Source organism: Agelaius phoeniceus, chromosome 5 (genome assembly GCF_051311805.1).
Source record: "Agelaius phoeniceus isolate bAgePho1 chromosome 5, bAgePho1.hap1, whole genome shotgun sequence".
NCBI lineage: Eukaryota > Metazoa > Chordata > Aves > Passeriformes > Icteridae > Agelaius > Agelaius phoeniceus.
In genome coordinates, this window is record NC_135269.1 from 13776760 (window position 1) to 13800387 (window position 23628).

At 48.2% G+C, this 23628-nt stretch overlaps 3 protein-coding genes across 11 annotated transcripts; 1 reads left to right on the plus strand and 2 right to left on the minus strand.

The window, feature by feature from the left end:
* Positions 1–150: 150 nt before the first annotated feature.
* NDUFB2 (NADH:ubiquinone oxidoreductase subunit B2) lies at positions 151–1366 on the minus strand. 2 transcript variants are annotated; one of them, XM_054631938.2, is made up of 4 exons: positions 1209–1366; positions 977–1121; positions 816–900; positions 151–282 (listed from the first exon to the last, which is right to left on the minus strand). In XM_054631938.2, exons 1-3 carry the CDS (start codon positions 1280–1282, stop codon positions 826–828), a joined length of 294 nt encoding a protein of 97 aa, XP_054487913.1. In that variant the 5' UTR covers positions 1283–1366; the 3' UTR covers positions 151–282; positions 816–825. The 2 variants fall into 2 exon arrangements, with proteins under 2 accessions (XP_054487913.1, XP_054487914.1); XM_054631939.2 differs by having other exon boundaries at positions 206–399.
* On the plus strand, positions 1360–13979 carry LOC143694093 (uncharacterized). 7 transcript variants are annotated; one of them, XM_077178335.1, is made up of 11 exons: positions 1360–1412; positions 2164–2493; positions 3493–3584; positions 3767–3944; positions 5110–5338; positions 5940–6508; positions 7407–7548; positions 8686–8930; positions 10439–10602; positions 11024–11273; positions 12074–13979. In XM_077178335.1, the coding sequence occupies exons 2-11, from the start codon at positions 2422–2424 to the stop codon at positions 12296–12298; spliced, it is 2166 nt and encodes a 721-aa protein (XP_077034450.1). In that variant the 5' UTR covers positions 1360–1412; positions 2164–2421; the 3' UTR covers positions 12299–13979. The 7 variants fall into 7 exon arrangements, with proteins under 7 accessions (XP_077034450.1, XP_077034449.1, XP_077034448.1 ...); XM_077178334.1 differs by having other exon boundaries at positions 1362–1448; XM_077178333.1 differs by having other exon boundaries at positions 1379–1518.
* On the minus strand, positions 13161–23236 carry ADCK2 (aarF domain containing kinase 2). 2 transcript variants are annotated; one of them, XM_077178340.1, is made up of 9 exons: positions 22293–23236; positions 21489–21635; positions 19814–19942; positions 19071–19166; positions 17163–17276; positions 16986–17114; positions 16040–16168; positions 15883–15936; positions 13161–15316 (listed from the first exon to the last, which is right to left on the minus strand). In XM_077178340.1, the coding sequence occupies exons 1-9, from the start codon at positions 23220–23222 to the stop codon at positions 15173–15175; spliced, it is 1872 nt and encodes a 623-aa protein (XP_077034455.1). In that variant the 5' UTR covers positions 23223–23236; the 3' UTR covers positions 13161–15172. The 2 variants fall into 2 exon arrangements, with proteins under 2 accessions (XP_077034455.1, XP_054487594.2); XM_054631619.2 differs by having other exon boundaries at positions 16986–17276.
* Positions 23237–23628: the final 392 nt, after the last annotated feature.

The window sequence follows — 23628 nt, forward strand, 5'->3', positions numbered from 1 at the left end:
TCACTGGTTATTTGGCAGAGCCTTTATTGATAAGACTGTTACCTGCCATGCACTAATGGACCTTATTTCTTGAGGCAAGCACATTCTCTATCAAGCAGGTGTTACAGAAGCTCATGTGTACTCAAGAACTACAACTTTAAAGCTGTCATGGTCATTTCCCAAGAATTTTACTTAAAATAGGAAAAAAATACAGTTCAGCTTCAGCTTTGTTTACAGTTTTATTCACATAAGGACCCAGGAGCCAAAGATTTGGTTCCAGGGCCCTCAATTAGTTCCAGGAACCTGAAAATAACAGAAGAAAAACCTGAGAACCTTTTCGCTCATCATTTTCCCATCATGCATAGCAGAAGGATGTCCTCAATGCTCCCTTCAGCAGTAGTTGAAGCTTTTGGTTTAGAGCTGTAATGTGTGACACAACAGCTTAAAAAAAGATCTGGAAAGAAACAAAAGCCTAACACGTTTAAGGGGACATCTGGACAGATGTCTAGAAACAGAGCATGTCTTCGAAGTCGGATAATGCTGCGTCTACACAACAGCATGAGTAAAATAATTTAGAATCGGCACCAGGTAAGCTACAACTCCTAACCAAGTCAGTTGTTACAGTGCAGCCTTATATTGCCAAAACGGGGCTCCCTGGCCTCAGGCAGCCGAGACACGTGTGTGAAGGCCATGAGCAGTGCGGACACGGCCTCCTGTACCGCCGAGGCTGGGCGGGTTTCCCCTGGGCAGTGCTGGGAGCAGGCTCCCTGCAACAGGACCAGCCGGGCACGGTGCCCGGGGCCGCGCTCAGGGGAGAGAGGCGACGGGAGCCGTACCGGTGCGCTGCTATTCCTCATCGTCCGGAGGGATGCCGAGCTCCTCGTCCGTCCAGGCCGAAGCGTCGGGATACGGGAAGTGTCCCTGGGAGAGAGGCCCGTCAGAGGTGTCCTACCTGCCCGGCCCGCGCCCCCGCCCCCGGCCGCCGCGCCGGCCTCACCAGCACCATGTCCGAGTTGTGCCAGAACTGCCAGAGGATCCAGAACCACATGAAGCCGCTGAGCGCCTCGCCTCGGATCACCTGCGCCCGCGTCAGCTCCGGGAACTGCCGGTACCGCGGCGGGATGTGCACCCCGCCGCCCGCGCTGCAACACAGCACGGCCCCGCCTCACTCCGGGCCCCGCCGGCCCCGGCCCGCCCGCCTGCCCCGCTGCCCGACCCGCCCCGCTCACCGCCGCCGCCCGGGCACGGCGGCCCCGGTCCGCAGCAGCCGCCCCGCCGCTCGGCCCAGCGCCGCCACCACCATGGCCGTGCCCAATGTCACCCGCACCGCCCAGCAACGGCCCCGGCGATTGGCGCGGCCGCCGCCTTCCGGGGCGGAGACAGCCCGCGGCACCGAGGTATCCCGGGAAACGGAGTTAGCGCGGGGCTCCGAGGTATCCCGGGAAAGGGAGACAGCCCGCGGCACCGAGGTATCCCGGGAAAGGGAGGCAGCCCGCGGCACCGAGGTATCTCGGGAAACGGAGAGCCCGGGGCTCGGAGGTATCCCGGGAAAGGGAGCTGGCCCGGGGCACGGAAGGGTCCTGGCGCACGGGGACAGCAGCACTGCCCCCGCACATCTGCCCTCACTCCCCTCAGCACTTGGGAGTGCCGGGGCAGCACCACGGGCGGGTGCCTCGTGAGTTCTTCCGAAAGTTGGCGTCGCCCACGGGGGCCGCAGAGCGGGGCGAGCTCCCCAGCCCAGCCGCTGCTTTTTGGAGGGGCGGGGCGAGAAGACGGCTCCAGCTGGTGGTGTTTAAGGAAAGGGCGAAAGGGGCAGCGCTTCCCGCTGTCCGAGCCGGGGCAGCCCGGCAGTCCAGCCCAAGCAGTCCGGTAGCGGAGCAGTGGGGCGCGGGCGGTGTCCCGGCGGGGCCGGCATGGGGGGCTCGCCCTCAGGAGCGGGATGCGGGGCTCGCCCTCAGGGCCGGGATACGGGGCTCATCCTCGGGGCCGGGATGCGGGCCTCGCCCTCGAGGCCTGGCTGTCCCCGAGGAAGCAGCTGGTGCGGAGCCTCTTCCCGCTCTCTGGGCCGGCAACCGGAGCGGGAACGAAGGGGCGACGCCTCGGCATAGAAATAGCCAGTACAGAATTTCCACCTGAACATCTGAGAGAGTTTTGTTCTTCTCTCCCGTTTTCCCTCTCCCACAGGTGTTACAGCGGTGTGCCTGCCTGTTTATTGCTCGCTCAGCAGTGTTCCTGGAGCTGCAGCCTGGTTTCAGTCCCGGCACTTTGAGGAGGATGGAAAACCCAGCCTGCCGGTGGGTGGATCTGTTCACCGGTATATGCCAGAGCAAGGGTTGGAGGAATTCTGCCAACTTCTTGTGGAAAACCAGTTGCATCCAGTAATGCATATCGGTGTGCCTTCTGGGACACTGGGGTGATCACAAAAGAAGCAAGCAAATAATCATGGAGAAAGTACCCAGGCTGTCAGGAGGGTCCTTTCAAGGAATCCAACACTCCCCTACTCCTCCTGACAAGGTATGATGCCAATGTAAGATTAATCCACACTTGTAGTTCCTCCTGAATCTTTATTGGATAACATTCCACAATGAACTGGAGAAGAGTTTCTGTGACCCTCCTGGAGGTATTTTAAATAAGCAATAATACCTTCTCAATTTGTTAACATCCCAAACACCTAATATCCTCAGCTGAAGCAGCAGTGGATAGCCTTGTAGTTAAGGAATTTTAATTTCCCTGGTCATCTGAGCCATTTTCAGCAGCAGTTTACAGGGAATGGGAACAAACTTTTCAACCAGTTTTTACTTACTTACAGTTTTTACTTACTTGTGCAAGGTGTTGCAACCCTACAATGGGCTCCATACCGAGTTTATGTTTTCCCATAAAAGCTGAATGCTTTGATACAAAGTTCATAGTTTTATTGCCAGCTCTGCCTTCCAACTGCCTTGTATTTTGTCTTTCTGTCTTCTTGCAGTCCCTGGCATTCTGTTCCCTATGTCCTTGTTCTCAAGTATCCCTCATTTCCCATCTTGCTCAGGCTGGATATCTCCACTGCTGGCTTTGATCTGCAGAGGCAAATTTGTCCCCCTAGATTGAGCCCCCACTTCTTCACTCTTCCTTGACTTCAGGTCCTTTCATTGACTTTTCAGCTTTGCTTGCCAGGGGAGCTTGGAAGCTGTGTAAGCAGCAGCAGCAGCGCATTCGTGGCCACTGGCTGCCCACCCCTGCTACACACCCAGCAGCTGGATAGAAACCAGGTGCAAGGAGGGGGTTATCATATAGTTCTTAAGGGTTTTTTAATGTTCCTCCTCTCCAAACTTTATTTCTCAAAATCAAAACCATTTCTGATGAATTTACAGATAAGCAGCATAGTACCACAAGACATGGTGGAAGAATTATGAGGAGAAGTAATAAACTGAAAGTAAATTTCAACTTTGTAGACAATATTCCTGTTTAAGGATTTAAATGTTCAAAAATCATGCTCATTTTCTGTTTCCATCTCCTCCTTCCCCCTTCCAGGTAAGCTCCACATCCATCTCACATGTCCAGTGCTGCCACACAGCTAATAAAGATTCCTGTAGCTCTCTGCTGCCAAGATGTCCAGTAACACAGTAAGCTCATAATCTATAGGTGGGTCACTGGAAAAGCAGAGAAGGAAAAGCTGGGAAGCAAAGACAGTTATTGCAGGGTGGGGGTTTTGTCCCATGTTGATTTAGTTTGTTTGCACTGCAGTAAGTTGCAGAGTATCTGTTGCCGAGCTTTCCATTACTTCTTGTATTTTCATTTTCCACAGCTGTCATGTTTGTGCCTGGAACCCAGGTCCCTTTTGCATGCCCTTGATACCCTCAGCCAAAAGGAATTTCATTGGTTCATCCCTGGAGGCTTCCCGTGTGCTGAGGGGGGCTCGTGTGCTGGCAAGGAGAGAAACTGATGGCTATTACTACCTGGGCCACATTGTCCAGGAGCTGAAGGTAACTCTTGATTGGGAACATGGCTGGAAGAGCATGTATGGGTTTGGTTTTTTTTCTCTGTTCTTCCCATACTCACCAGTCCCAAGCCCTTGCTGTGGGGTGGCCCTGCAGTGTTGCAGTGCACTTCCTAGCCACTGCTGCCTCCCCACACCCTGTTTCCATCTGTTACCTGGTGCTGTCTGGCTGTTTGCTGTGAGGAGTCCTGCAAGTAAGACCAGCCTAGAGACCAATCTGTTTTTGTAGATATAATGAGGTTTTATTCAGAGACAGACTAAACAGGTCCCTTATCCCTATTGTCTGCTTTTGCCCAGCCTAGCAGCAGAGTTAGTTAGCTAAACAGCAACTAGTAATCCAAAATGTTTGTCTCCAGGGTCCACTTCCTCTTTACCAAACTGAGAGCTTTCCTCATTCTTTTCCATCTGTGTTTCTGGGAATTGTGAGATGATTTTGGATGCCAGACAGAAAATCCCCCCTGCAGGTTTTCTTTTAAAATCCAGTTCATTTTGCAGGTTAGTTAAATAAATTTTGGTGCTAGTATAGGTGAGGATGTGTGTGAGCTTCAGTGTGGGGTAGAAGAGATTGGGGTAGAACAGATTGGGACAGCTGTAGGCACAAGTGACATCAGCTGGAGTAGGAGCTGACAGAGTATTATTTGTGTAAGTGCACTCAGAGATCTGTAGAGAAGGCTGAGATTCTGGCAATAGGTCTTGCCCTCACTTGCTGCTGAAGGTTTCAACTAAAGTATTTAAGTTTATGACAGTTGTGACTTTTTAGTGCTTTGTTACCCTTCTGATTGCTGAAGGATTGTTTTTTATCCTTCATATTGTGGTGAACTGCATCATACACGGTTTCTTTTGGCTGCTCTTTTTCCTGTGGTAGGTTTTCCTAGTAGAGTTCTGCCTTAGCCTGCTTTTTGTGTTCTTACTAAAATCTAACTCCAAAGTGAAAGGAAGAAAAAAACTGTCAGCCCCTTAAGCCCCAGCTTTTTATTTACTTTTGAAGTGGTATGGACACAGTACAGTGAAACCCTGGTAGAAGAGGAAAGCTGCATTCCCAGATCACTTTCCACTTCCTGGGGTTTCTGCCACTTCCCTCTCAGCACTTAAGCTTTGCTGTTAACTGGACCTTGCAATTGCCTTGCACACCACATGTTTTACTCTTGCAGGGCTCCAGGGAAGGCTTTTTGGTTGAGTTTGACCAAAGTGGTGCTCTGAAGGGCAAGGTCCAGCGTGGCCAGCAGGAAACGCCGCTCTATGACATTGTGCACTACGAGGACGCCCGGCGACAGCCTCTTGCTCCAGGGGACAGGGTCTTGGCACCATGGGAGGCTCCAGCCAAACGTTTTGGCCCTGGCACTGTGCTAAGGGTTGTGGAGAACACAGAGGCACCTTTAGGTACCTGCTTTGGGTGTTTTGGTTTTCTCTAGCAGCACTGGACTCACCACGGGAGGTGGTCACTGCAGGGAAGAGATCGAGCTCCAGCAGGGAAGAGATTGAGCTCCAGCATGGAGAATTCACCTCCTGCTGCTTGGGTTCTCTTCATTCTGTTTTTATTGTTGGCACTAAGCCACTGTTTCAAGGTCAGAATTAATGCAGATCACAGAATTTGCATTTACTTTGTTCTGTGGGTGAAAACTTACTAAAAAGTTTGGGGTTGGGGATAGCATCCTCCCAGCACAAGTCAAAAAACGTTCCTGATCCTCCTAAGAGTCATCTGGTTATCTGTTAGTCTGCTTTTCTGCTATTTCAGGGTAAAATCCCACCTGCTGTGGCAAGTGAGATTTTTTTATATCTCCTGTCTCCTTGCAGGAAATTCAGGAGAAAGTCAAATTTTAAACCTGTAAAGAATAAAATCATGGAAGTCGTTACAGAATTGTCTGAAACACAAGTCATTACTTTTACCTCCTGCTCTCCATGAGATAAATCACACAGATTGATATGGTGCTAATACATTACTTGCCCTTTTGTTTGGTTTTTTTTTTTCCAATATGCACAGCACACAATGAGAGGGGAGTGCTTGTGAATTTCTGGAATGGGCAGACTAAGGAGGTGTCTTCTGCCCAAGCTCTGCGGATTCCCCTGCCCCTAAGCGAACGCATCACCCTGGAGCTGCAGATGCCTTTAGCAGCCAGGCAGATGGTGGTAGATTCAAGCTTGGATTACCCATACCTTGTGGCACCAGGCTATAGAGCCTCAGGGCACTACAGACAGGGTCACCTGGGCCTGGACTGCTGCCCAGAGCCTCTGTATTCCACTCATCCCTGTGCCAAGTGCAGCTGGGGGTGTACCTCGCTTCCCCAGGGCTGCCTTGGAGCCTGGGAGCACACACGGCCTGCAGAGTGCAAAGGGCAGCAGGAAAACACCTTCATCCCCACAGCAAGCCTGACTGAAGAAAAGCTCAGCAAGAAAATAGAACAGGAACTGTCTGAATTGAGGATTGCTTCTTCAGAAAGTGTTTCCAGAGAGGAAGAGAAAAAGGAACAGAAGAGATTGGAGACAGAAAATGTTACAGAAGATGTTTGGTCTTGTTTGGAAGAGGACCATGAGGTTATAGAAACTGAGAAGGTAAAAAGTAGTTCATCCTGACTCTTCTGTTAATAAATGGTCTGGTATTTGTGTAATTATCTGCTTTGCTACTGCAAGATTTCTACCCGTGGTACCAAGCTAGAGGTTTAAGTCTGCTCCTTATGCCTTCCTGCTAAAGAATGGGGAGACTTTGCACTGCCTTCCTTTGACTGGGGTCAGGTCATTGTCAATAATCTGTCATTGTCCCTGGCTGGAGCAGGCCTCTAGAACCTCTTCCATGGATGCAGAATACGAGAAGTGCTGCATAGCCCAGTCCCTCTATATTCTGCTTCTGCATGAAGGAGGTAAAGGGAAAAAAAGGAAAAGTGTCAGGAGACTTGACACTGGATAAAGATTACAGTAGGGATTGTTCCCTACCAAGGCAGTCTCTTGCATGATTCTTTTAACATACTTCACCCTGTTAGAGGTGTCCCCTCTCCCAGTCAAGGACCAGAAGAGACTTATGTAGTCCTCAGCAGCTGGTTTGGTGCTTGTGAGCAGGGCACTGGGTGAGGATCAGTAAGGAGGAGGTTCATGTGCACCAGCTACTGCCACACTTACCTCCATTGCTCTGCAAGGGTTAGAATCCAAACTCTGGCACATGCCAGAAGCAGGGCTGTCTTTCAGCCAGAGCTCCTCTGGTCTGATCTCTTTTGTACCAGTTTGGACCCTTTCAGGCAAAAGAACTTTGGGTCATTTGGAGACATAGAGAAACTCAGGAAGTTATCAGAATTTATCTATGGGTTGTTTCTTTAGTAAAGAACTCTCCCAGAATTTTTTTTTCATTCTGTCTTAAACTTCAGTTACAACTTAAGATCTTGTGCTGTAAACTCATTAAATAAACCTATTCTTTTTCTTATCAGGTCTGGATTATGGTTGCATTTCTTGTTATTTCTAGGGCCCTCAGAGGGAGATGGCTCGTGCTGTGGTTGATGCTGCTGTCAACACAGACAGCTGGTTAATGGAGACAGATCACAAGGAAGAAGCAGAGAGCAGACAGCAGGATGCTGAAACTGAAGCTAATTTTGAACATGAGCATGGTATTGGAACTGTAACTCTTTTACCCTAACATAAGACTTAGCACATAATATCAGTGCAGGATGGCTTCATGTATAAGATCTGCCACCATAATTCTTGATGCTCTACAAGAAAATGTCATAATGCCATCTTTATATAAAGATATTAATGGTGCTATGGCTTGAGAAGTTATTCATCTTCTCTCAAAGTGAAAAAATTTTCAGATGGAACTTGAGATTTTTTGGCTTTTACAGCTCAGCTACTGTGGTAGGAGCTTTTGGGGGTTTTTAACTTATATCATAGAGCTCAGTATAAATAAAAAATTCCTTACTTTAAAAATTAATCTTTAACATTAGCAGTGACTGTGTGTAGCAAAAAGATTTCACCGGGACTTGTCTGCAAAACAATCCTCTTACCTGTGCTGAAAATTATTGCTTTATAATGTCACTGAGTGGAATTTTGTTCCCTGAACAGCAAAAGGGGCTGGATCATAATTTTGATCAATCTCTTGCTGTTCTCAGCTTTGTGACAATTGCAGACATCTAAGAGAGGATTCTGAAAGCCTGAACTTTTCTCTATTATTGCTTTGTGACACTGCTGGAAGAGGGAGAATGAAAAGCCAAACAGGAGTGCACATTTGCTCCCAGCTGGTGTTCCAGCACCATTCCATGTGACAGCTGCCACTCAGGTCTGCCCTGTCCTTAGCAGAAAGGTGTGAGCAAACTCTGCTCCTGTTCTCAGTTACCCAAAAACTGTGTTAGCAGGGCTGTGCCCATGCTAATGTCTCTCAGCAGGATGTGGAGCTCAGGCATTGCCCTATCAAAAGCTTTATCGTTTTTACTCATCTCAGAGCAGTCAGTTCATGCCAGTCTGTGAGATACCATGTAAACAATCCTTTAGCCTGAGTAGCTGTAAGAGGCACCAGGCAAAACTCAGTTTCCCAGGCCAAACTCTTGCCTAAATGGAATGGCAAGCTTGTTTCTGAAAAGCTGGAACCTCTTTTGTGGAGACTAAAAACTGTCCCACTTCCTCATAGGAAAATGCTATAAAATCCTTGCTTGAGTATATTTCATATGAGCAGACCTTTTGTTCTTTTAATTTGATTTCTTTTTATAAGCTTCCTATATTCTCATATGTCCTTGCCCTAATTTATTTGAAAGGCCTTTTTGAGACCAGAGTGGCAGAAGCTCCAGTCCTGCATTCCCAGAGGAGCCCTTCCATGGGAAGCAGTGCTTTGGTTCCTTTCAGGTGCCAGAGCTTCTTTGCCCAGGTGAATCAATCACTGGAGAAAGACAGCCTGACCATCAGATCAGCCTTTTGTGGGCAGAGACCCCACAGTACCACCCACCTGCTGCCTGGGAGATCCACACATCTCCCAAAGCTTCTGAAAGACAAAAGCATCACAGTGAGTATTTAGGTTTAGTTCTTAGGATGAGGAGATTTGTTTATGTCATGTGAGAATGTTCTCTCCTTTGATCTTCCACAAAGGTTTTTGCTGCAACAGAAATTATGCCTGTGTAGAATAATGGTTATGCATAAATAGAAACTTAAGGACTCCACTTGGGAGCCCCCATTGTGCAGGACAGGGCGCTTGTGGTATTTTTGCTCAGCACTTTTGACAGAGTGTTTTTGTATGATATAATCTCTTCTAAATAAGCTTCTCAGCCAGCTCTACTAGATAGCAAAAAAAAAAAAAAATCCTCTTTTACAGATACTGAAAGCAAAAAAGAGAAAGTTTAGGCAGTCATCTGAGGCCCACAGCGAGGAGTGCATGTTAGGGCAGGAGTGGAGCTAGAAGTCTCCTGATCCTTAGGCTGGTACTTTACCTGCTGGAAAACATCATTTGTTCACCTCCTACCTACAAAACACCTTTGATTCCTTCTTTGATCTCTCCTTGTGAGTGTCATTAAACACACCCACAAGGTACTTTTTTTGCTAAGAATAGCAATACACTGGAGAACAAAGCTGTTTACAGCCCCTGGGAAGACTTACAGATCAATGTGTTAAGAGAAACCAGTCAAAATGCTGTGTAAGACTGGCAGGGACATTATTTGAAAGTCCTGTAGTGTTTTCCAGCTTGTGGTATAGGAACATGCTAACTGCACTTGGGAATAGGAGGAAGGAGGATGCATTTGACAGAGGAAAATATTTTGGGAGAACTCTGTTCCAGCTCCACACAGCTCTAGCAATGTAAACTGGAATACATGTCTAAAGGGTTGGTGGTGTTTACTTGCACCTCCCTCATAAAGGGCACTGTAAGGAGTACAAAAACAAATAAATATTTCACTATGGCTGTGAAAAGAGGCCTTGTAGGTGCTCCTTCATCTCTGTACATGGCACAGTGCATTTAAAAACATAAATCAGCATTCTTTCATTGAAATGAAACTACTGCTGAAGAAAACACAAAGGCTGCTTGAGAATGGGTGGAAATCTCAGACAACAAAAGGTGAAGAGTTGGAGTACCTGCAGAGAACTCAGGAATGTTCTGGGTTTGGCCAGATGGGGGCAGGTATTTCTCTTGCTAATAAAATCTAGTAAGGAATTTATAATGTTTTATGGTCAGAACCTGGATTTTCCATCCAATCCAGAAGTTGACCCAAAAACTGGGGAGTTTTAAGCATTGGCTCAACACCAGAACAGCACAGCCTACTGACCTATGGAGAACTCTTTAAGACTGGATTTTCAGGTACCTCTTTGTTGATTAAGCCTAATGTCTTCTACATACAAGGTTTTAGCATCATCCTTAGTATTTTCATGGATGGGAATCAACACTACAGTATTTGTGAGCCTTTTTAGCTTCTAAGCCTCAGGAGTGACATTAAAACTGGGCTGTTCTGGTTTTGTGTGCTTACAGTGTGCATTAGAAAAATACACTGCTGGGACTAAGGGTTCAGTTTGCTTTTTTTCTTGTAGAAATCAATCCTTAGTGGTGTATCTCAGAAGAGGTGGAAGGAGCTGGACTTCAGCAGAGCCAAGATTGAGCACAGAAGGTGGCAAGAAGAACAGAGGCAGCTGAAGAGGGAGCAGCAGCAAGAGGCAGATGGCACCCGCCGGCAGCTGCGCAGGGACAGCCTGAGGTGATGCTGGGAACTGACTGCTTTTTGTGCTAGAGGTTGGAAGGTTGGTAACATCTGCTCCCTGCTGCTCTCCCACCTTGTGCTTTTTGCTGGGCTCTGCACAGGGGTCACAGTGGTTCCCTACTGGGAATGGAATTGGTGCTGGAGGTGTGAGGGAGTGGGTACACAGCATTATCTCCAAGGGCAAATTCCCTTCAGTCCTGCTCTCAGACCGAAAGTGCTGACATCAGGCACCAGCCCGTTTGGGGCTTTTGCTACCTCTGTTCTGGACACAGGTTTAATCCTCATAACCTAACAAAGAGTCCTGGAATGTTAACTGAACACAGATTGCCAAAATATCTGCTTTGTGTCTTATGCACTGTCTTTCTTTTTTATTGCTCTTTCTTTATGAGAAATTTGAGAAATTTTGTTTTGGAAACAGGCAGCGATTGCGTCAGAGAACATTGCAAGGGCTGGAGAAACAGCTGGAGCACAAAGAGAGAGCTTTGCAGCACATGGCACTGCTCCAGGCTGCTGGGGCTGAGAGGAGCAGGAAGGAATCCTTCTTTAAAGAGGAGGAGGAGAGGAAGGCAAGGCAGAGGCTTCAGTTCTTAAAGACACGGCGTTTGCAGAGAGAGGAGCTGCAGGCAGAAAGCAACAAAAGGAGCTCTGAACAAGAGAAAGAAAGTCTGGTAAGGACAGTTCCAGAAGTTATTTTCTTCTGCCATGTTTCCAGCAGTGGAAACATATATACAAATATCTGGAGTATTTGTATATTTCACCTGTTTTACATCCAATAGAACTGTATCATTTAGAGATAAAAAAGGGTAACCTTTTTTTGGCACATGGATAAAGTGAAAAGTGGAAAGTAAAATTCCTTATCTCTGCCACAGAAGAAGTCTTTCTTCATGCAAAAATAAAATGGATTATATCCATTTCTGACTAGTGAGAATCATAGTACTGTAGGATGACTTGGATTGTGCCCATCTAGTCCCAACGCCCCTGCCATGGGCAGGGACACCTCCCACTTGACCAGACTGCTCAGAACCCCCTGTCCAGCCTGCCAGGGATGGGGCACCCACAGCTTCTCTGGGCAACCTGTGCCAGTGCCTCTCCACCCCCACAGGAAAGAATTTATTCCTAATATCTAATCTAAACCTACTCTTTTTCAGTTGAAAGCCATTCCCCCTTGTCCCATCACTCCACACCCTTGTAAAAAGTCCCTCTCCAGCTCTTGTAGCCCCTTTAGGCAATGGAAGGTGCTCTAAGAGCTCCCCAGAGCCTTCTCTTCCCCAGGCTGAAGAACCCCAGCTCTCAGCCTGGCTCCATAGCAGAGGTGCTCCAGCCCTCTGAACATCTTTGTGATCCTCCTCTGGACTCACTCCAGCGGATCCATGTCCATGCTGGGGGCCCCAGAGCTGGACAGAGATGAAAAGTGAGGATGAAATTTGGCATGAAGGCTGTCTGTACAGTTTTGAATGTCTTTGTGTAGGAGTTGCTGAGGAGCAGAATGCAGTCACGGCAGGAAGTGCTGGAACAAGAATCCCAGGAGCAGGACAAACAGCAAAAGCAGCACCAGGCTGCCAAAGTGAGAGTGTTCCAGAGGAGAGAGAGTTCTCATCTGAAGATGGAAAAAGAAGGGCAGAAGCTCCATGCCCTCCAGCAGTACCTCAGGGAACAGAAGCTCCTGCTGCTCCGGGCATCCCTGCTCGAGTAAGGAAGCTGCACAGTGGGTGAGCAGGGCCTGGAGCAGTTCACAGACCTGCTGTGTCCTGTCACCTGTGAGTCAGTGTGCAGAGTGTGACAGGTGGCATTTGGATTCCTGGAGAGGTCTCTAATCTCCCTTTCACTGCAGCCAGTGTGCTTCACCTGCCTTTCTTCCTGGGGTCACTGGCTCCCCCTTCCCTGAGAGGGAGCAGCAGGGCACATCTAGAGGCACTTTCTGCATCACAGAGGAGGGATTTTTAGTGCACTGCACTGTGGTCAGTGGAGGTGTCAAAGGAGAGGAGGAGGAGTTTAAGCTTGTCACATCCTGAAGTGTTCCCTCTTCCTCACATCATCTGAGGTACAAAATTCCCCGTGGCTGTGGCACAGGACATGCACTGATCAGCTCTGGGTAACCAGAAATTTCAGCCAGGTATTTAGGAAAGGAGAATGAACATAGCACAGTTTATTTGCTGAAACAGTCTATATTTCTATATGGAAATATCTTTATTTTACACAGAATTATGCTAAAATACAATGGATGTATATATATGATCATATATATGATCAGCTCTGGGTAACCAGAAATTTCAGCCAGGTATTTAGGAAAGGAGAATGGACATAGCACAATTTATTTGCTGAAACAGTCAGAGCTATATGGAAATATCTTTATTTTACACAGAATTATGCTAAAATGAATACAATATATGTGATATCTTGTTTCAAGTAATGCCTAGAACCAAACTAGACACAAAATTTAAATTTGGCCTGACATTCTGTATACACTTAGAAACATGATACAGATTTTCTGGCACGTTATAAAAAATTTTGCCTCCTTCTAGAATACAGCAACAGTGATAATGGCAGTTTCTTAAAAAAAAAAAAAAAAGAAAAAAGTAAAATTAATAAAACTTGTAAAAGGGAGCTCCTTTGAAATCCTGCCAAATCTGAATGGCCAACAGTTTCCAAGCAGTGTCAGACTGCATTCCTCCAGGGATAATAGAAAGGCTATGCCTTCAGTTTTTCCCTAAAAAGACCAAGTTAGGTCTCTCATCCAGATGTTTACAAACTACTCTGAGACCTTAATAGCTAAAATGGGTATTTTTAAACTTTAGGATCCATAACGTACGTGCGTGAGCCATCCTGAGATTTTTGCTTGAAGGAAAAAAAAAAGGGAAAAGATGAACTTAAATGAAAGGTGAAGGCTTTAACAAACAAAATGTCAGAGTTAAGGTCTGGAAAAAGTGTAACTTGCTTCAGATTATGGAAACTACATGTGAGGCACAATTTTGCATTTAGACATGAAATCCCATCATTTGGACCAGTTTCCACTCTGTTGAGTGTCTGGGAAAGTTGGCTGGAATTTGCTCAGCAGGAACATGGATGGTTGTGCCCCAGACCTGGCACACACCCTGCTGAGGGAGTGTGGGTGCTGGTGGCACATGGAGATTTTCTTCAGGATAATGTTTGGGGGATTTGCTTGCTTCTCTTCTTGTTTGAGCTCTCTTTTACATAAAATCTTGTGCTGGTTAGGACAATGCTCTGCCTGCTTATGACTCTAACTAGACTTAAAGAAAAAAGCCTAAAACTTATAAGGTGTTAAACTCTGCTCCTGCTTTTATCCTTATGCACTTGGAAATGGAATATGCAGTGATTAAAGGAAAGTACATGAAATATATTGAGCTGAATCTAAACTTATTTTTCAGACTTCATTTATATGCTATTAATCATTGCTTTATAATCACCATAAAACAGCAGATTGTCTGCTTATGCACTTTCTCTTCATTGCTTAACCACCTGAGAACAGACTACTGCAGAGACCCTGCTCTACTGCTGTTTCACACAGGGTAGGTCTGGGAATATATTCAGTACCACATTATTTCCAATCATTCATAGACTGTATTTCTCACTATTAAAATGCAGCCATAAAATCATTTTAATACTGCTATTAAAATAATTGACTGTAAATGCCACATGTAATCCAGCTCTTCTTCTAGCTTTATTTGATTTTAAACATTTGCAGTGTGATTTTGTTCCATCAGGAAAATGCTTGGACTCTGGTTTGAAACCTGCTGGGAAAAAAAACCCTAAGTATCTGCATATCAGTTAAGGTTTTGAGTACAGTGGGGAGCACCAGGGAGGGTTGTAGAGAAAATCACACAGAGCAGAAAAAAAAGAAACCTCTTAAGTTTCAGAAACAGAAAAATTAAGACCAGGACAAATATTCCCAGAAGTTGTTTTTTATTATGGAATTTGGTTTTTCTGCCTAGGTAGATATTTTATTATGCTGTTTATAATCCAAACTCCTATCATAATGTACTAGAGTACAGAAGTTTGAGAAAAAATTTAAATGGTCTGGTTTTGTCATCCAAAATGACTAAGAGCAGACCACTACATGCAGGATGTTAGGACACTTCTACAACAAAAGTAGAAGTTAAAAGTACAAAAGACAAACAGGTTTATTGGCCTTTTTCGGCCTGAATGTGTTGCTTGAGTGATGCTAGAACATAATTTCTCATACCACAGTGCAGGTAAGTCAGTAAATTAAATATTTACCCTGATATATTTTAAAACAGACTTGATCAATTAACATCTTTCTGAAGATGTTTTTAAAAACTAACAGAGCACATTAGCTCTTAGACCTGTGGCAATGAGTGGGAAATGTCCAACTGTGCAAATTCTTCCTGCTTTCTGGAACAGACCTTCTGATCATCCCATGCCTGGTGCTTGGCTGAAATGACTGAAGGCAGCGTTAGTGGAGAGCAGCCACTGTGTACCACATCCCTGGGGTACCTGTGACTTCTCACCTTCAGCCTCCTCTGTGTCAGCTCCCAGGCAGCACAGCACAGGTAAACCCCCACAGGGAGAGGGCAGCAGCCACAGGAGTCTATTTGAGGGCAGAAGCTGCAGTTTTGATGAGCAGTGGCTTAGCTGCCTCCAGGATGTCCAGTTCAGGGTCCAGTGAACGTCCCAGTCCTTCCAGAACCATGATGGCAAAGATGATGGAAGCAAAATTGCTCTCGAGCTTCACCTGGAACCACGACAGACTGAATGGACTCAGTGGATGTTATTTTCTTCTGTGTCCCTTCAACCAAAGTACCTGCTCTGCCTAAGCTGGGAGGGAAGGGAAGAGACTGGGGAGAGCATTTGCACACCTGAAACTAAAATGCAACTCCACCAGCTGGACTGTGCAGCCCTGTGGCTGACAACCCCAGTTCAAGCCACCACAGGTCTTTTGAATTCCAAAGTTGTTTGCAGCTGTGGAAATTTGTCCCCAGAATAATCAGTTACAAGGAGGTATCTATAGTCTAAGGGTCTATAAAAAAGGTAGGAAAAACTATGTGTTATAAAAATACTCATTTTAGTAGATGGTATCAACCATTAAATGAAGTATTGAGACAAAAAAAAAAAACCCACAGAAATTGGGCTTAGCAGAGCGTGTACAAGCCCTGCCAGCATGCCTGCAACACTTGGATGCATTCCTGCAGTTCCTTTCAGAAGTCAGTCCCCCTCCTTGTTAGCCCCTCATGTTCACAGTAGTTCTCCCTCCCCAGATGAACTTCCAGCTATTAAAGGCAGACAGGGACAGGACCTCACCTTATGGGTCATCAATAGTTTGAAGACACTGGAGAGGAGATTTCCCACCTGAAGCTGGAATACACAGGAGAATTTTAACAGCTGATCAAAAAACCTTTTTGTTTCAGTTTTCAGTGCTGAATTGCAGCTAAGTGGGACTGTGACAGGGTGCACTTGCCTTGCCCAGGGCAATGGTGTTCCCCCGGACCTTGGTCACAAGCTCTGCCATCTCAGCCTTGAAGCGCTCGATGTCTTGGCACTGGTTGGCACGGGCGTGGTGCAGGATCAGCTCTGCCACCCTCTCCCCCTGAGAAACAAGCGGAACAGCACAACCAGAACCTGGTCACTGGTGACTTGCAATCAGATGCTTGCAGTTCTTGCTTTCAGTAGCTGAGAAATGCCCCGGCAGCAAAGGATGGGCCTGGACACAGGGTTTAGCATGGATTCTTTGGCATGCTTCAGCAGACCAAGACAAAATGTGTCCCTCTTGAACTCTGTTAGTGACTCCTTCACCCTGCAGCTGAGAGACAGCAACAGGCAAGTAGGAGCACAATGCTTGTTCCCAGAATGAACAGGAGAACAGGAGACACCAGCACTGGGTTCTCCAGTCCATCTGACAGTAAGTTTCACGGGGGGAGGAGGATAATGTAGTTCCCCTCACATGGAGGAGCCTAGTAGAGGTCAGACCCCTCCACACACACCTGTCTTCCCTCCTCTCCTCTATAGATGCTGACACAACAGCAAAATGGAGGAAGGCATATGGGCCTTCCAGCAGCAAGGCTGCAGAGAGGAAGATGTGGGGCAGATCAAGATGTGAACTCATTCTCTCCTCTTCTGCAGCAAAACCTGACAGATTCTGCAACCATGGCTCCCAGGCAGTCCTGACTTGCAGCAGAAGTACTCCTAACCAGGAAGGGGCAGCCAATACTTCCCATTTGGCACATTCTAGGTCCTGGGGCACTGAAGTTGCTCCACTCTGGCAGCCTCCTTGAACAACTTATCCCTGTGTTTGGGGATAAGATGCTAGCTCCTTTCAAGGGGAAACAGAAAACTCTCACTTTGGCCATCAGATTCCACAGCCACCTCCCTTCCCCAGCCAGCCCCATGCCAGAGAGGAGCCTCACCTGTCCCTGGACCACAGCCGTGAACACGGCGCGGAAGTTCTGCATGTCGGCGCTCTGCAGCTCCGCCACGATCCCTGCGTCCAGCAGCACCAGGCACAGCTGCCGCAGGGCTGGCTGCACCTCCAGCACCTGGCTGTCACACATCTCTGGCACCTGGCTGTCATACAGCTCTGGCACCTGGCTGTCACACAGCTCTGGCACCCGGCTGTCACACAGCTCCGGCCGTGCCCTGCCCTGAACCAATATATTCCCGGGGTGCAGGTCGGCGTGGACGAAGTTGTCGACGAAGATCTGGAGGACAGGTAAGTGTGAGAGCAGCTCATTCCAAGCAAACCTGGTGACACCAAAAGCCCCCAGGCAAAGGGCAGAGGGTTGTTTGTGGTCTGTTCTCTGTCATTACCAGTGATGGGGCAGCACCACAGCAGGTGGCTTCTGCTGGAGACCAGCTTGGGCACTCGGGGAGTCAGCAGAGCTGTGTGAAGTGATCCAATGTTTGCTAGAGGTCAGGTAGGACAGCCTGGAGTCCCAGCAGGGAATGGCACTGCCCTTTGGCAATTGGCCCTAAACTGGGGCACACTGGTGGGCCTTAGCAAAGGGTAATGCAGTAAGAATAGGCAGTTTGCCATTTGGTGACAAGGTTATAGTGAATGGGTACATTTGTCTAGTGCAGGACACCAACCTACATTACAACTCTATTGAAAAGTAAGGAAAACAAGAGAAGAGGAAGTGAATCTGTGTAGCTCTTCTCTGACTCTGCTAGCAGTGAGCACCAAAAAAGGACTGGCAAGAAGACAAGAACCAAACAGTACTTCCCCTGCCCCAACCCTCCTGGTGACCTGCGACTGCAGGACTTCCTGCCCCAAGGAGATTATCTTTGTATTTCATGGATTTCTCCTATGAATTTGTTCAACTGCCATGTAAATAATTAGAGCTGTGTGAAAAAATATGGTTTTGGTGTTGCCTGAAAAAAAATTACTTCTGCCAATTTTAAGCCCTCCTTATTGAGAAACCTTACACAATAGATCCATATTCATTCTCATGCACTCGTGACTGCATAATCTCTGAGATAAGCTACTCATCATTCTGCTTTCCAGAGTTAAGAGTCCAAATTATTTCACCATTCTGGTATGGAAGACATTCCACACGAGTAATCATCCTATCTGCCTTCCTCTGCACTTCTTCTAGGTCTACTACAGCCCTTGAAATGGAGGGTCCTGGGCACAAAGGGACTAGAACTGCAGAGTACTTGAGAAAGAGGTATTTGTTTTACTTACAGACATAAAGTTGTTTCTTTGCCCTTTAAGTCTTTCCTACTCCTAAAATTTGAAACCAATCTTAGCATGAAACTATTCTTGTTCCATCATTGCTTTTCTGAGTGGTAAAAGCTATTTCAGAGCCTGTTATACTACCTGGAGCCAGAACTGGAGGTTCACTATTGCCCTAGCATAATGCAGCAGCATTTCATCTGACACACACTGCCCACACACTCAGTACTGCCAGGAGCTTTTGCAACTCTTCCCTGCTGGTTCTTACAGCCCCTCACAAGACACTTGTACCACCCTCTCAACACTCCTTTCCAGACTATTTGGGATTATTTCAGCTACAGAAGAACTAGATAGCCAGAAGCTGAACCTGGCCAAGTTTGTTGTCTTGACTCCAGATTTAGGTCTCCCTAATAAAAAGGCAGTTTTAGAGGAGTTGATAAATTAAGAAATCAGCTCATTGTTTTCCCTCTGAGTCACATCCACAATCTATGCAGAGCACATGACATTTGCTAATAATGTTGCCCTTTAAGGTACTTGGGTAATAGGTGAATATTCATTGAATGGATTAGTGGGTGTCCTGAGCAAAGGCTGACCAAGGTGCACAGGCCAGTCCTACTGTGTGCAGGCAGATGGCCCCTCTGCAGTGGCAGAGCTTGTGTCAGAGCCTAAGCAGGGCCAAGTCCAGCCCAGGCTTTACCCAGACCAGGTACAGGTAGGAAGCAAATAGGTTCTTTCTTTAACCTCTCTTTGTCTTACTATCCAAACTGAATAGCTTCTGCAGGAAAACAGCTTTCTCTTGCAGCCCCAGCCAGGTGCTTACCATCTTTAGCAGCATGTCCATGCCCATCCTGGCCAGTCTCTGCCGCAGCTCCGTGCCAATCCCCACGCGCAGGTAGCGTGAAATGGGCTCACTCTCCTGAAACAGAGACAGAGCTGGAGTCAAACACCCCCTGCATCCCACCTTCAAACACACCTTCTCCTGGGTGCCACGAGTGGGGGGAAGGTGATGATAATACCCTAGAAAGGACCTGGCAGAAAGAGCCTGTACCTAGTGTGATGGAGAACATGACAGAACCAAGGGTTTGTTCCTTGGAAAGACAGATGGTATTCCAGGGACAGACACACCCTTGCCAGGGTCACATGCAGGAAAACTAATCCTGAGCGTAGCTTTGGTCTGGGACTCAAACATCCACAAGAGAAGTGAGGCAGGGATCAGAAAGTGTCAGACTGCTGAGCACCTTGCTTTGACCCAGCACAGAGGAGAGGTGAAGCATGGTGTTGGTTTGCAAAGCACAGGGGGCTGCACCCACTGCTGGTCTGCTTGCTTTCAGACCAAGTGCTCACTTCTATACAGCTGTCTGCTACCTGTCTTCAGGGATGCACTGCTTGCAAACAAAAGAGTGGAAGAGACACTAAGGAAGGACATCAACCTCCTTAAGCAAATAAGAAAAAAAGCATCCTTCTGCCTCTGATTCCTCCTTCTCAAAAAGAAACACCTCCTTGCCATGGTCTCCTTGGGGCTTTCTCACTGCTACCATTGCACCCACACTCTGCAATTCTTACCTCAAATGTTTCCACTAGAACATCTGCTGTTACCAAGGGCCAAAGGGGAGTTGGAAACTTCACAAAATCAACATCTAGGAAATTCTGTCGGAAGCGCTCCAGATTTCTGGCTTCATAGCGTAAGTCAATCTCAAGGGACAAACAGAAAAGCAGGTTGGAAATGAGAATCAACTAGGATTAGATCTTCAGGAGCCTGTGTGAATTGCAATACTCAATACCAACAAAATCAGTCAGAAAGCCAGAATGGAAACAAAGTAAGAGTGGTGCTTTTTACAGGCTCACAGCCTCCCTGATGGAAGAGGAGCAGACTGGGTAATGGATGGTGCACAGCCAGGTCCAACCTTTGAAATATGGGTGCCTTACTAGAGGCATGGTGTCTCAAAATAGACCAGGACCACGTTATATTAAAAAATACAACAAGATCTTAAACTGAATCCCATCCTGAAAGGAAGCTTGCTGTCCAAACGGCAAGGCAGGCAGACAGGATAGAAGAACTGCAGCCACAGCCTCACTTGCCAGAGGGGCAGCTGTAGCAGGAAGAAATTTAATGTAATTCATACAAGATAATCCACTATGCCAAGTCCAGGCCCTGGTTCTTCAGTGATCCAGTGTCTTGACACAAGGGCATCTCTCCTACTGTCTGCTGCTGCTAAAGGAAGCAGGATAACCTTGCCTCACCACACTTGTCTGGCAGCAGGGAATACCCCAGGAATATTTCCTGTTCATTCAAAAGGAAAAAGCTACCATGAGCCTATCAGATGTTCTCCTGACTCTCAGTCTTCTGCACATCCACCCAAGCTCTGCCAAACTGGTACAAATGACCTCGAGCCACATCTGACCACAGTTAACATTTCCCAGGATGGATTTACAGCGCAGAGGTTTTGGAATTGTAGAGAATAATTAAGGTTTTCAAAAGCTTGTTACAGACTTCAGACTCTGCAATCTAGACACAAAAGTGAAATTAGCAGATAATGGCTCATTTCATAGAAACATAAGCCTAATTAGGCCTGCAGTGAGATCTTTATGAGTTTTATAGTAGCAATGTTCCAGGATAGTGTCTTTAGAAGACATTAGTAAATCAGGATGTTTTCAGATCTGTTTGCAAAACTGTACTGGCACTGTGAGTCTGATGACAATACAGAGTAGAATGTGTTATTAACTTCTGTGAAAACATTATTTATGCCTATATATATATAAAAATATCTATCTCAGTGCTAACAAACATGACTAGTGAGTACAGACTGCAAACATATATGTAGAATTACAGAAAAAACCCACATGCCTGAGTACTTGCTTGGAGAGATTCTTTCCTAAGGAGAGGTGTCTCACCACTGTTCACCTTTCACAATGCTGCAAAAAGGACTCTGATTATGGCTAGCTAGCTGTTCAGGCTGTCCACTAGAAAACACATTCAAAGTCTAAACGGTATTTTCAAAGTCTAAAAAGTAATTTTAAATCTGGTAAAGATTTTTTTTTCATTGCTTTGCTACTTTGTGAGCGTATAAGCTTTCCTACAGTGATGTTATGTGATTTGATTAGACTAAAGAACAGAAGTAAAGAGCAAGCCAGTCTTCACCTAACCATTTTAAATGTAGTGGTGTGAACAGAGTTAGAGGCAGCCAGAGCAAGACAAAGGGCAGTTTTGTTTAGCTGGGGACCATGGCCTGGCACATACCTGCTGCATCATAAGCTTCTCAAACTCCTCCACAATCTCTGTCAAACTGAGCCACTTGAACCCGGGGAGGAGTCCAATGATGCGGCTGCCCATCTTCATGAGAAACAGATCCATCTGGACTTGGTGGACCAGCCCAGGGTGCAGGACCTGCACAAGAACCAGCAATGGCAACATCAACCCCCCTGACACTCCATTGCAATGAGCTCAAGTGATACATTTCAAATATACAGAACCTGGCTTATTGGGTGGGAGGCAACCAGCTTCCCTGGCTAGTCCTCAGAAGAATTCCCATTTTGATTATGATGCAGAGAAACATTTTATCATTTTCAAATTCAGTGTATCAGTGCTGGAAGCTACAGTCTCACCCAAAGACATTTTGCACCACTTTCAGTCTTGCCCTGTCCCTTACTAGTATTTGAAGCTGCTCAAATATAAGGTTTCTTTAAATAAACTTTGCGGGAACGCACTTATACGTTCCAGATTTCTTCATGTGAGCAGAGAAGGAGGTTTGCTGTCTGGAAGGTGCAAGTAACATTAATGCTAATTCTTTTAATGTAAATTGGGCCCTTTGGAGGGATTCCTAGTACCCACATGCCACATCAAATCTTGAGCTCTCCGTTTGGCAAGAGCTGGGAATTGTGGCTGCCTGGAACAAAAGCACTGAGAAAGGACACCGGAAGAGACAGCATCCCTTTTGTTCCACCTGGCCCTGGCCAGCTACTCCACTCCATGGGAGTTAAATCTGACGGACCTCGTCCAGCAAGCTCCATGTTCATACCGCTACCGTTTCGGCACATGACTTACTTTAATGGCTACAGGCACGAGATGTCTGGCTGATGACGGATCTGCATTCGGGAGTGGCTTGGCCCTCTGCTCCATAAGGGACATCCTACTCCCGGAACTTCCCTGGGAGCAGCCTGCAGAACTCAGTTCCTCCCTGCTCCTCTCATCCCGTATCTCCTTGCTCTTCCTCCTCCTCAGCCACCCGAGGAGGCCTCTAAAGCCTGACACTTCCCACGCTTCAAAGGCGGACCTGAGCTCCGAGCGCTGCTCCAGCTCCTGGGCCCGGGAGCCGCCGATGGCGGCGAGGTCAGCATAGGCTTTATACACCTGGGCAACGCAGCCCGAGCCCACGGGCTCCCGGCTCGGGAACTTGAGGATGCCCGTCCAGTCCTCCCCGAAGGCCTTCCTCAAGAGCTCGTCGGTGTGGCCCCAAGGGTGCGGGCTCACCTCGACGTGCAGCTTGGAAAACTCATCACAGAAGGCCTCCGAGAAGAGGTCCCTGCGGGTGCTGGCCCACTGGCCCAGCTTGACACACGTGGGGCCGGCGGCCTCGGCCGCCCTGCGCAGCAGCCGCAGCCAGCGGGCGCCCAAGCCGGGCCAGAGCCAGGCCAGCGGGTAGAGCAGCAGCAGCGGCCCGAAGCGCAGCACGAGCCCGCAGGCGCGGACACCCAGCCGCAGCACCAGTCCCAGGCGCCGCAGCAGCCCGCGGGGCGGCCGCTCCGCGCCGCGCTCCGCCGCCCACGCCGGGCCGCGCTGCCCCGGCCTCTCCTTCCAGCCGGTGCCGGCGGGCACGGCCGCGGGCACGGCCAGGGCCAGGGCGGCCCAGCGGCCGGCGCACAGCCCGGAGCGCCCCGCGCCCGCCCGCCCGGGCAGCGCCGGCCGGAGCCGGAGCGCGGCGGCGCGCGCGAGCAGCGGGAGCGGGAGCAGCCGCGCGGCGCCGCCGGCCACCATCGCGCGCGCTCCCGCCGCCGCCACCGCGCGCGCCCCCGCCGAGGGCAGGGGGCGGGAGGGGGGCGCGCCCAGCCAATCAGCGCCCCGGAGCGCGGCGGCGCCCCGCCCCTTAAAGGGCCAGCGGCGAGAGCCCGGCGGGAACGCGAGTGCCGTGAGGGAGGCGCGTGCCCGGGCTGTCCCCTCAGGATCGGGCTGTGCTGGACGGGGACAGGCGGGAAGGGGCCGCGCTTAGGCCGGGGGCCTTCACCCCTCCATCAGTTCTGAATCATAGCAACAACACTGAATTTCCTGAGCTGGAAGGGACCCGTCGGGATCCTGGAGTCCAGCTCCCGGCCCTGCACAGGACACCACAAGTGTCGCACCGTGAGAGCGTTGTCCCGACGTTTCCTGAGCTCTGTCGGGCTTG